This window comes from Rhinatrema bivittatum, chromosome 1 (genome assembly GCF_901001135.1).
Source record: "Rhinatrema bivittatum chromosome 1, aRhiBiv1.1, whole genome shotgun sequence".
Classification (NCBI taxonomy): domain Eukaryota; kingdom Metazoa; phylum Chordata; class Amphibia; order Gymnophiona; family Rhinatrematidae; genus Rhinatrema; species Rhinatrema bivittatum.
Window position 1 is genome coordinate 448678782 of NC_042615.1, and position 13878 is coordinate 448692659.

Genomic DNA, 13878 nt, shown 5'->3' on the forward strand with positions numbered 1-13878 from the left:
ATAGACTAGATTTATTTTGTGAGCTAGTATAGGTTAAAACTTTTCTGCCTAGTGGTTAGAACAGCAGGCTGAGAACACGAGAAGTGAGGGTTCAAATCCCGCTGTCATTCTTTGTGAACTCTGGCAAATCACCTTACCCTGCCATGCCTCAGATTCAAACCTTAGCATTGAATTTTAAAAGCCCGATGCATGCATGAAGTAGGGGATGCACGACAAAGTCGGGTTCACACACAGCAAGCGGATTTTAAAAGTCGGCAAGATACTCGCATATCTCCCGCAGCACGCACATCTCAAAAGTTTTCAAAAAGGGGGTGGGTCGCGGTCTGGGCAGGGCACGGGCATTTCGTGGCGTGAACCAGAGATGGGGGCGTAAATACTTACGCGATCCGGCACGCGCAGAGGGGCCCCCTGCCGCGTAACTCTACTTCTGCTATGGATGACATGCAAGTTAAAAAATAAAGAAAACTAGACAGATCTGCAGGGATTTTAAGGGTCGGGGCTAACTGGGGGGAGTGAAGGCTATCAAACAGGCGGGGAGGGGGAGGTTGGAGGAATTATCTCTTAATTGTGTGAACTGGGGATAAACTGGTAAAGCTGGGCATGGTATCAGAGAAAGCCTCCTAAAATTCTCAGGTTTACACTGTAGAAGTGGGATTTGCAGGCCCATGCACACGCCCACTTCAAATTAATTATTGGAAGACTATTCAGTCATTCTTAGTCTTTATTTAACTAAGTTAATAAACATTATTCCCTAAACCTGTTTCTTACAGGTCATGTTACCCAGGTTTCTGATCTTTTTTGGGGTTTGACAGCCAACGCTCAATTTTGCTGGCGTCGGTTCTCGAGCCCGCTGACAGCCACGGGCTCGAAAACCGGACGCCGGCAAAATTGAGCGTCCGGTTTTCGGCCCGACAGCCGCGGGCCGAATTCAAATTTTATTTTTTTTTTACTCTTTGGGACCTCCGACAATATCGCTATGATATTAAGTCAGAGGGTGCACAGAAAAGCAATTTTTACTGCTTTTCTGTGCACTTTCCCGGTGCCGGAAGAAATTAGCGCCGACCTTTGGGTCGGCGCTAATTTCTGAAAGTAAAATGTGCGGCTTGGCTGCACATTTTACTTTCTATATCCCGCGCGCATACCTAATAGCACCCTCAACATGCATTTGCATGTTGAGGGTGCTATTAGGTGCCGCGGGTTGGACGCGCGTTTTCCTCCCCTTACTGAGTAAGGGGTAAGGGAAAACACGCGTCCAATAGCAGGCTGACAGTGCGCTCCATCGGAGCGCACTGTACTGTATCGGCCTGATAGGGAGATTTATCAAGCTGTGATAGAGATATAAAGTGCATTAAAATGCATCTATCTATAGCTCTATCGCTGTGATATTATGCAATGTTTGGGCCTGAAAACTGCCCCTTTTATAATGAGCTGCTTTGTGTGGCACTTGCATGCATGAATTTAGGAAAATCATGACTCTAGCACCCATGTATTAAGGAAATTTTCTTCTTGGGCAAGGCATTTTGGTGGAAGGGAGCTGTGTTTTATGGGGGTATGCACGCGGTTTGTATTATTGAGTTCAAGATTAGGGCCAAGTATGTCTACAGCTAGATGCAATATATACAGCTGTGGGTAGTATAAATCAGGGATGTGCATTCATTAGAAACAAAGTAGGAAATGACAACGATGTTTCGTATTTCGTTTCATTTTGTTTTCAAAATGAAATAATTGAAAATCCGATGAAATGTCATTGGTTTTCATGTTTTGTTCATTACGGCGTTGTTTTCCAGGATCTCTAAGGCTTGCTCGGCTGCCCTGCGATATAGAGCGTGGAGCGTCCTACATCATAGGGCCAGATAACTTGCTCCTTAACAGGATATCTTTAAAAGATATCTGGGTAAGCAGCGCTGTCAGTGTCAAGAAAAAAAAAAATCCAAAGGACTGCGGCTGGCAACCGTTTCAGTAAATCACCCTGTCTCTCGCCCAGCACTCTTGAAACCCCAAAACTTTGAGTCATCTTCCCCCCATTTCCCCAGTTTAATTTTTAAAATTGTAATCACGAGTCACACACCCCCATAATTTCAAAGGCCCATCTCACAGACTCAAAGTTAGCCCCCCCCCCCATCTTATCCCTGAAGTCCCCCGATCCTATCTTCCCCCCCCCCCCCAGTGGCAATAAATATCCCTGCCAAGAGCAAGGGTCTCACTTACCCGCTCCTGGTGGCTCCAGCGCTGCATCCAATAGGCAGCGCTAGAAGCATAAACTACCCTCAGGTTACACTTCCTGTGTTGCCCATCGGATGCAGCGCTGGAGCCACCAGGAGCGGGTGAGTGAGACCCTTGCTCTGGGGAAATGGGGGGGGGGGGGAGATGACTCAAAGTTTTGGGGTTTCAAGAATGCTGGGCAAGAGACAGGGTGATTTACTGAAACGGTTGACAGCCGCGGGCCTTTGGATTTTTTTATTTTTTAATGCTGACTCTGACCGCGCTACTTATCCAGATATCCGGCCCTATGATGTAGGACGCTCCACGCTCTATATCACAAGGTAGCTAGGCAAGCCTTAGAGATCCTGGAAAACAATGCAGTAACATGGCAGATGCAATACCAGGAAGTATTTCTTCACAGAGAGGTTGGTGGATGCCTGGAACGCCCTTCCTGAGGAAGTGGTGAAGACCAAAACTATGAAGGATTTCAAAGGGGCATGGGAGAAACACTGTGGATCCATAAAGTCTAGAGGGTGTAAATGAAGAGAAGAGGCTCAGGGGTGACTTGCTTGCAGGAATGACAGCTACTACCTGGAGATTAATATCCTTATTCAATAAACATACACACAGTTAATGGGACTCCAACATTGCTCTATGCTTCAACGGCAAGAGGAAATGTGGGACAAAGGATTTGCATCCTCAAAAAAGCAGGGGAGTAGCTTGCTTGTTATGGCGGTTACTACCCCAAACCAAAAAATGCCTGATACTTCACTTTCAATGCATATCCAGCATAGCTCTCTGCTTCAATGGCAGGGAGAATGGAGAATAAAGAAAAGGAAATTTATATTCAGACAGCAACCAAAAGAAATGAAATACATAGTCTGGGTAAACAAATAAGCATGGGTGTAGCTTGCTTATTACGGCGGTTACTACCCTGAATCAATTAAGCCTGATACTTCACTTGGAATACATAGCCAGCGCAGTTCACTGCTTCAACGGCAGGGGGGAATGAAGTAAAGAGGATTTATATTCAGACAACCAACAAGGACTGAATTGCACAGGCAGGGTAAACAAGCGTGGGAGTAGCTTGCTTATTACGGCGGTTACTACCCCAAACCAATTAGCTAGATACTTCACTTAGATGCAGCTCCAGCACTGCTCTCTATATCAATGGTGGAGGGGAGGAAGGGAATTGGAACCAAAAAGTTACCTATAAGGGCCCTGACTTCAGCGGTCAGAGTAACAGATAAGTATCAAAACAATTAGGTCTGAAAGCTTGCTGGGCAGACTGGATGGCCATTTGGTCTTCTTCTGCCGTCACTTCTATGTTTCTATGTATTTATTTATTTATTTTATTTATTTATTTATTGTTTTTGTTATACCGAGTTTCATGATAGGCATCACATCAACCCGGTTTACAAATAACAAGGAGTGTAAAGCATAACGTAACGTAAAAAACAATATTTTCAATAAGAACCTTGAACTTTAAATACAGTGAATCAGAAAAAGGGAGAGGGAAAGTTACAAAAAACAAGGAAAATAAACTTGGGATGGAAGGGGAGAAATTGAACAGCACAATATTTACATTTCAGCCTATTGATACATTAGAATAGCAAGTGAAAAAATAAGACTATGAAACGGTACATAGGTAATCAAATGAATAAATATGACACAGTTGTGAATGGTAATAGTATGATAAATATTCAGCAGGAATTAGTGAGAGAGGGTTTGAGGTTGGTTGATTCGTGTTTACATTCCATTATTGCATACGAGTTAGTGCTAGTGAGAGGAGGTTTTATTCAAGGCTTGGAAATGCTTTTTTGAAAAGCCAAGTTTTTAGTCTTTTCCTAAATGTTAAAGAGCATGGCTCTTGTCTCAAATCAGGTGGGATCGAGTTCCAGAGAGCTGGACCTGCTGATGAGAAGGCTCTGAGACTCAAGGATTTATGTTGGTAGGTTTTGGCCTTTGGAATTTGGAGTGACTCTTTGTAGTGTTCCCTGATAGGCCTGGCGGAGGTGAATTTTTTAAGTGGTATTTGTAGGTCGAATGTAATACATTCCAGGCCTTCCATTATGCATTCCGGTCTCTTGGCCTGAAATTTCACGACTGAGATGTCTTCTCGCAGTCTCTTGCAGCTCTTACAACCTCACACTTAAGAGTTATGGATGTTTAACCATAGAGACTCTAGGAGTGATTTGTTTGCATCTCACGTTGTGACTGCATGCATGCATGCTTACATCAGAACTTGCGCAGGCTTGCCTTCATCATGGGGTGGCTAGCGGTGGCTAGGCTTGATCACAAGCCAGGCGGTATGCCAAAGAGGGTTGTGACACACAGACTCCTCCCCTTCTTGCAGCAGCATTATTGTGGGGTGGATGATGTACAGGCCTCGGGGCAATCATACATTTTGTATTGCTGAATGTGCGCAAGCATTTATGTGGGTGCCATATGGAACTATGCTTATCCGTTTCCACGTGGAGCTTGATTACCCTTGCTGCAACAGTACATTTACAGCGATTGAGTGACTGTACTAAGTTGTGGTATTGGGCTATGAGGATCCTTATTGCAATAAGCAGCACAGATGCTATTCGGATATGGCCACAGCTAGGGTGGTGGAGATCCCATGGCAAGTGAATTGTCTCTACCGTGGGCTTGTGGTGGGGTTGACCATGCCCTAAAAGTGTGCATGGCAAGTGCTATTCTGAAAGTTGATCTGGCAGAGAATACCATGCAGGTATTCCTGCCACTGCATTGCATCCTAAATAAGCGAGTCCTGCTCTTGCTACAGACCAGGACATTGTTGGAGGGGCAAGGCTTTGACGGCCCTGCGTCTCCAAAGCCAGAATACTGTATTAGCATGATATATAAAAAGCCTTTATGAACTGTAACTCAGGTGACAGCGTGATCATCCTAAAGGGATAGTATAAAATATTTAATGGCTGAATAATGGTTGAATTTAGTTATGTAACTTGATCTATGCTGCGTCCATATCCATCCAATAAAAATCTTCGTTTTCATTCACAGTTTAATTAACAGAAATTAGAGAGGGAAGCAGGTCATTGGGATGGGAAGGGGAGTTGTAGATTACATGGGCCTGAGAGAGGAGGTGAGTAAGCACCTGACACGGTAATGCCATTTTTACATTTTATTCTATTTACCACTGACCATTTCTCCAAAACACCAAGATCATTTTGAATAGTAATCTAGTTCACCTAATTTTGGTATAGCCTGTGAAATATATAAGCATACTTTCTATTCCTTGTTACTATAAAAAGTCTGCTCAAAGATTAAAACATGTTACGAGGAAACTAACTCAACACTGGCATATACATCTCACTCTTACTACAAAAGAAATGCAAATGAACAAAACTAGAGCACTGGTCATTGAGCAATACGCCCTATGGGCGTATTGCTCAATGTCAGCCAAAAGGCATGAATAACTCCTTTTGGCTGACAGAGAACAGGCTGCATTGTTCCAGCATGGAATAGATGGCTGCATTCATGCAAATGAGTTTCAGAAGTTTTCTGCACAACAGTAATCGTTCCATAAACTCAGGAAAAAAATGGCAGGAGAAGCAACTGTGGCACTGCACTCCAGTTGTCTGGGTATCCCCATTTTCTGTTGCCCACACGGCTTTCTTAGACAACCTACCCTCTTGCTTCATCAGTCCTAAATATGAGATGTGCCTCACTGCATGGTAGCCATAAGACAATAAATGATAGAAGGCCTACATATATTTCCATTTGCAGACTGACCTGAATTTTATGAAATCATAAAAATGAAAAGCATTAACAGATAAAAATAACACAAGCGAATAAATTGCTCAAAAAATTTCCTCATGAATGTGATATCAGAGCCGGCACTATCAAAAGCTGACTTGTGTTTTTCAAGATAGAAGCTTTGAAAAAAGCCTGGGTGTATGTGAACGATATACATAACGGAAACTTCAAGAGCAGGAGAATTTGTAGCTGGTGAGCAATAAATGTTTGTATTTACCCTGGACCTTTCTTCCAGTTTAGTCATCATTACAACAGTTGCACCACGCTGCTCCCACATCATTCTCCAGAAATCCCCAAAAGTTTCCGGAAGAGACCCTTGTGTGGCTATGTAGGCATTCTGTTTCCTGTACCCATCAATGTAATTGGAATTGATGTAATCACTGCCTGGTATACCTGCAAAGACACAAAAATAATAATCATTAAAAAAAAAATGTTCAGTTGGTTGACAGGTCAAATTTTCAAAATTTATTTTCAGCTATAAAGCTTTGGGGTTTAAACCCATGAGATCATGTAAACAAAGTGGAAATGAGGGACCTCCAATGAACGCTATAGGATAGGATGTGGTGCTTCTTTGGGCAGAAGTAAGGATGATGCTTTCTTCCGAGTCAAATTAACCCAATTCCTTGAGCATACTGTTGGGGCATCATAGGAATAAAAGGTGCTGGATAATACAGTTCTTGTGCCAAAGAACGGGCTTGTTAATTTGGGTATCCTAACCAAAAATGCAAAGGAGGTTGTACAATTTGACTTCCCCTGTAAAAAGAATTCAATCAGTTCTAGGAGGAGGAGTTAGGCAGGAGATGGGGGAACCCCTGCACCTGTCATTAATTTTTAGATCCCTTATTAAACACAGAAGCAGATAGCTGAATAAGAGCAATATACAACTGTATATATATAATAATAATAATGATACAGATATAAAATATAAACACTTCTAAGAACAGTATGTGATTAAACATCACTAGCATTCTTGCATTATACACTGTTTGGACTGCTGCATGAATAAATTCTAGATATGATTTATAGACAAACACATTTGTCTTTTCATGGCCAGGAAGTAGAAAAGTAGGCAGGGGCATATTTTTGTACTGTAAATCACACGAGGCATGAAAAACTCCTTTTGGCTGACAGAGAACAGGCTGCATTGTTCCAGCATGGAATAGATGGCTGCATTCATGCAAATGAGTTTCAGAAGTTTTCTGCACAACAGTAATCGTTCCATAAACTCAGGAAAAAAATGGCAGGAGAAGCAACTGTGGCACTGCACTCCAGTTGTCTGGGTATCCACATTTTTCTTTCCTTTTTCCAAGATAGTCTTTCACTCGCTGCCTCACTGGTACTATAAAGTAATTTGTGGAATAAAACAGAATAAAGTAGTTTGGTCCAATGCAATAAATTACACTGTGAAAAAAGAATAGGAATCAAATTTATGACATACAATTAAATTAATATCTTAGAATTTACTGGACAAGCCTAGTAGCAGGATAATCTTAGGAATTGTCCCTCTGGGCTCTAGCACTATTAGTTTCTATTAGTTGAAGAGCTAATACAAAAACTGTTGGCTGTCACTCTGGAGGCAATTTAAAGCAGCAGGTGGTATCTAGGGGAAGTGCCCACAAGGTATGCGGGCAGAAAAGGGGAGGAAAGATTAGGTTAGGAGAGGAAATGTATGCAGAATTATTTCATTTTAAAAATCACTGCCTATATTTTTCCGGTATTTACTTATATACTTTGCATTGTGCACATAGACCCATTCGCTAAGGGAAATTGCCACAGATCTGCAAGGTTACTAGGGACTCTAAAAAATGCCCCTCAGTAACTATAGCATATTAGTAAAGAGAAGGAGAATGCTGTCTTTAAATTTAACAATATAAGAACAAAGAAGAAAAGGTGAGCCTACTTTAACAAAGCTAAGGAGCGCCTGAACTGCCAGGTCTATGGTAAGGCCGGATTTTAAAAGGCCTGCGTGGGTAAAACCCGGGGTTTACGCGCATGGCCGGGACTTGCCCTGCCACGCAAGCAAACCCTGGTACGCGCACAAGTGCAGGGCCTCTTCAAAGGGGTGGGCCAGGGGGCCGGGTGGGAGGTGGGCCGGGACAGCACCATTGTATGCTGTCCTGATGACTCATGCGCCAGCAGCCGGCCGGCCGGCCCGCGAAGCCGTGAAGCAAGTTGCGAAACAAACAAAAGAAAAAGATTGATCGGTAGGGTTTAGGGGGTGGGGAGGAGAGGGGAAGAGGGAGGGAGTTTAGGCAGGGGAGTAGGGAAGTTCCCTCCCAGTCTGCTCCTTAATTGGAGCGGACTGGAAGGGAAGGCCCGACTGCGTCGCCGTGTGGAAATTGCAGTTCATCCCCCCTTGCGCGCGCAGATTGTAAAATCCAGCGCACATGTGCGCGCGGCCACCCAATTTTATAGCATGCGCGTGCCAGTGCATGCATGTTATAAAACCGACGCGTCTATGTGCGCTTGCTGGGAACCGCATGCTCATCTTTTTTAAAATCTACCCCATACTGTGCAGAGAAGAGCGATGCAAGCACACATCACATTGCATATAGGGTCCTTCGTTTTCAATTTTAATTTCATTTTTCCCATTAATTGAATCTGTGTTCATTATATTGGGAAAATTACTTATGGAAGAAAATTCAGGGGATTTCGTCCCATTTATGTTTGCTATAATAAACACTACCAAATTCTGGGGAAAAATAAAACAAAAACTGAAAACAAAGGTCCCTAACTGTACAGCAAAGGTATTATCATTTAAAAATACTACACACAAAAATTCAGGCCTTTGTTGTATTTAGGTTGATTTCCATTCTTGCTTGGCATTGTTGCGCGCCCCGTCCACGCTCGGCCCACGCACGGGCCTGCTCACCTCTTCAACTCTCCTGCAGGTTCCGGGTCGGCCTCTCCAGCAGCAGCCGCAAGCTCCTCCAGGCCTTGGCGTCCTGCGGCGGCGGTCGCCGGGCTTTCCTCAGCGCACCAGGCCCCGACCTTAGGTGCGTGGGGACCGCCCGATCCCATATAGGGCCAGGGGTGAGTCCAAGCTCTGCGGCGCACCCTGATTGAACACAGTACTAAAGGAAGTACCTGCCTGCACTTCCTTGCCTTGGCAATCGGGTCGACACTACTTTGCCTCCGTGTCTCATCGCTGTTCCAGTCTTATTCCAGCCCTGCTCCAGTCCTGTTCCAGCGTCCATCTGTTCCAGCGTCCATCTGTTCTACTTTCCCCTAGGTAGTACCTCTTGGACTGACTCTCTGGTACTGACCTCTGCCTGCCCTTGACTACGTTGATTGCTGCCCGGATATTGACCCTTGCCCGTCTACTCGACCATGTCTGACCTCTGGAACCTGACCCCTGCTTTGGCTGACTACTCTCGGACTGACCTTTGGAACTTGACCTCTGCTACTACTGACCTTGCTTCCTCGATTCTGGCCTTGCTCCTAGCCTTGTCATCTCAGACAGTGTTCTGGCCTTCTCTGATTCCTCAGACCTCCACCTGTTACGTCGACCGCGCACCCTTGATCCTGGTGGGCACACCATTGAATTTCCTTTCTGGGAGTCCCTTTGAGGCCCACCTAAGTCCAAGCGGCCCGGGTCCCCAAGGACTCCACCCGGGGGGGACCACAGACTTCCAGTGGTGAAGCTCCAGCTAGCCTCTGTCTCCTTCTGTGTTCCACCTCCTGGTGGCAGGAGCTTCCTGGGTCTGACCAGGGAGCCTACAGACACTGCTTCAGGACAAGGGTCCACCTCCAAGTGCAACAGGCATTTTTTTTAACCCACAGTCTTCTGTTCCCTTAAGCCTTTAGCTCAGTTGGAAAAAAGGCTGGGATCTTGGCGATGGGGGAATTCTTTCACAACTATCCAAGGAATTTCCCCCCCACCCCCCCATACATACCTAGTCTGGTCATTGCAGCAAAACACCTATGACCCTCCCCCCCCCACACACATTTTTTGTTATAACTATTTGAAAAAAAACATTGAATTTAAATACACCACTGACTCTCACTTAACCAGTCAGTTATTAAACAAGAGAAAAAGATGCCTTCATCTCCCACTCCACCAAATAAGTAGTACGGAGAAAACATTTTTTATATGTCCATACCTTATATAATCATTAGAAAAATCACTTGCATTATGTAACTTTTTAAAATATAAAGCCTTTACTCATGCCTCCATCTTTACAACACAGAAAACTTTTTCTGCAGTGTGGAGAATCACATTTCTGTCTAAATAATGAAGCACCAAACAACCTCTTCCTCTAACATTGTGTTTCGCTAAGTAGCTTTATCAAGGAGGTCAGAAACTAAGACTCAATGAATTTCATGTACTTTGAAACATCCAGCTCATGGGAAGAGTTCTGGATTGCAATTCTTCAACCTGTCTACACAACACAAGTAGTGAGTCTAGCTTTCAACCCTATCCACCGTAGTGCACATATGCTCATAAGTGGACGCATGAAGATATATGTTAATACTTTATAAAATACCGTGTAGGTCTGCTTTGAAAATACCCATGTTTCAGTCCATACAAATACTTGCTATGCAAGTAAGCGCACACTTTCTCTCGCTATTTAATTAACCTATGTACTTATATTCAAGAAGCAGAAAAAATGTAACCCTGATTTATACATGGAGGCAGATAAAGCATGCACGTATACTGTTTTGAAAATATTTTCTTTTGGAAATACTTGAAGTCACAAGTTTGCCGCTACCTCTGCTATTTCATCCAGACCTTCCGGCACTTCACCCTGAACCCTCATCAGTTCACCCAGACCTCCCTCCCTAAAACTGCAGCCAACAGACAAGACAGTTTTCACTTTTGCCAGTCAATAAGCAAATGTAAAACACATTTTATAATATATAACCATATATCTCTTACAAAATCACATATGTACTTCAGAACCATGCCCTGGGACGTCCCAAGCCTGTCCCTTTTTTCCTCCGGTAACATGTGAAATGGAACATATGTGCATACTCTTGACATTTATAAAATAGCTTATTCAGGCATACATGCTACTTGCGTATGGATATGCTATTTTTCCATGCAAAACTCCTTTGAAAATTTGCTCCAATATTTGCATTATGTTTGCTTAGTATCAAGGTATCATAACATTTGTGAATGTTATGTAAATTTTGAATGAAAGTAAATGTTTTTTTATATATTGAATATCTGAGAGAAATTACTGGGTGCTTAGAGATAATATAATTGGTATTAAATTACACTTATTACACATGCTAGTGTTTTTAATAATATGATTTTTGAAGCTGTAATAACTATAAACATAAGAAACGCTACCTGGAGATTTTTTACATACACCAAGGAACCTGCTTCATTTCTTATCAAGAAGCAAAACAAGATTCATCATTCATTCTGTACATGTCATAGTTGTTATGATTATCAATCAATCACTTAGAGAGACCTTTATTGCAATGCATCCCAGAGCATTTTATAAAACAATCAAGAAAGATCAAAGACAAACAGAAATGCCTGAAGCTTAGATTTAAAAGGCAGTACCAATACTGACAGCATATGCAACACTGATGGAAGAAGCAGCAGCAAAAGACTTAGGCCAAGGGGATATGATCTGTGCTTCATATAGAGACGGGATATTCTCTAAAGCTGAATTCCATAAAGCATAGGGTACAAGGAACTAAATGTTCATCACAGATATAAAAGCATGACCATCAAGAGTTCTACATGTAACAAGATGGACCTAGTAATTAATATTGAGAAAACAGAATTTATACATTTATTTATTTTTTTTCCAATTTTATTTATTAATTTTCATATGATATACAGAAACAAATTCATATTTAAATTATCAATACTCCTAGGGCAATCATTAAGAATAGAAAAGAAAACATTTAGGAAACAAATTATACAATCATTTGTTCCTATCTTAATATCTCTATCATATCTAAATATTAAGCGGAATAGTGGGAGATCCAAGATTAATATTACGGGACATAACAAGCAATATTTAGAATATAAGTAATTAAGGAGACTTTATATTACTACACTAGCTCGAGATGTTTTCAGACGGCACTCCCTCCGTCTTATGACTGTCGAGAAACACACGCATTGGATCTGGTTCAAAAAAGACATAGCGAACATTATTCCATATTAGAATGCATTTGCAAGGATATCTAATCATAACTCTAGCCCCCATTTATACATTTAGAACGAAAAAAGACGGAGATCATTCAGAACCCAATTATACTCAACAACAACCAAAAAATTGAGTTAGCAGACAAAGTAAGGAACCTTGGAGTAATAATTGACATGGAACTAAGCTTAAAACAACACATATCTCTAAAAGTAAAGGAAGGCTACGCTAAACTCATGGTGCTTAGAAGACTTAAACCACTTCTAACAACTGCCAACTTTCGATCATTACTGCAAGCGTTGATCTTTGCAAGCACTGATTACTGTAACACACTCCTACTAGGGCTACCATACACTTCACTAAGACCACTTCAAATATTATAGAACACAGCTGCCAGAATCTTGACCGGCAAACGGAAAAGAGATCATATCACAGAAACACTGAAGGAATTACACTGGCTACCCATTGAACAAAGAATTCAGTACAAAACACTGCATCATACATAAATTAATACATAATGAAAATGCAGAATGGCTGAACACAGCCCTTCGTGTACACGTCCCAAACAGAAACCTGAGATCAGCCAACAAAGCACTTCTTACTATCCCATCTATCAAAACAGCCAGACTAACACAAGTGAGAGAGAGAGCACTATCCCTGGCAGGACCCATACTATGGAACACCATGCCCTTGGAGTTAAGATTACAAAGTAACAACAAAACCTTCAGAAAAAATTTAAAAACCTGGCTCTTTAAAGTAGCCTATCAAAAAGAGAGAGAATAGTACCCGGGGAATGCAGGCACAAACAAAACAATGGAACAACAAACACATAACCAAAACCAATATGTGTATTTTATTTGTGAACCAGTTCAAGTTTCATTTGTAGTTCATCAATAAAGGTTAAAAGTACAATGAGAAAGCTAATCTCATATCCTAATCTGATATAATGAGAAATGAACATGACTCATTACACTCACCAATTAATATTATTTACAAACTAATGATCCTTAATGGCACCTTAATGGCACCTGTTTAACTTAAAATACCATAGCATAATTTTTATGTGCCTTAATGTAAACCGTTGTGACGGTATCCACTGAATGACGGTATGGAAAAGTGTTTAAAAAATAAAAAAATAAATAAATACATAAATAAATAAAGAAGAAAGAAGAAAGAATACTGTTACATTCAGCGGCTCGTGGGTCAGTTCTGTGAGCTGCTTTACTCACCCCAGGGTCACCTCCGCACAACTCGGCAGAAGTGCTGTCTCCCCCACAGCTGGCAGGCCCCTAAGGCGTGCACGCATCCGACACTCTAAACTTTATTACTCCCACGGCAGTAACAGCAGTGCGGCACTGGTGGATGACTTCAAGCCCTCTGGGCCATTAAACCTCCCTACTGCCCTCGAACTTCACCTCAGCAACGGCTCTCCTTGAGAGCCATTCTGTCTTCAGTACGTATTGCCTTATCCTTGTCTTGTTTCAGTGTTCCTATCCCTGCTCTTGTGTTCCTGCATTCCGGCATTCTTACCTCGTCGAGTCCTTGTTTGTCCTACCCTGCCTTGGCCTAGTTGTTGTCTTGTCCTGGCCCTTGTCTTTGTCATGTTCTCCTTGACTTGTCTTCCTGAATTCAGACCACTGTTTGGATCTTGACCCTTCTGGACTGCTGCCTTGACATGGCCTCTGCTTAAGAACATAAAAAATTGCCATGCTGGTTCAGAACAAGGTGCTATCAAGCCCTGCATCCTGTTTCCAACAGAGGCCAAACCAGGCCACAAGAACCTGGCAAT

General features: G+C 42.4%; 1 protein-coding gene across 10 annotated transcripts in view; it reads right to left on the reverse strand.

The window, feature by feature from the left end:
- The window catches only part of PTPRD (protein tyrosine phosphatase receptor type D), a 1482181-nt gene that overhangs the window by 195945 nt on the left and 1272358 nt on the right, over positions 1-13878 (reverse strand). For all 10 annotated transcript variants that reach the window (XM_029605256.1, XM_029605331.1, XM_029605320.1 and 7 more), the window contains one exon: positions 6200-6375. In XM_029605256.1, coding sequence (XP_029461116.1) covers positions 6200-6375 — 176 coding nt within the window. The remainder of the gene's footprint in view (positions 1-6199; positions 6376-13878) is intronic.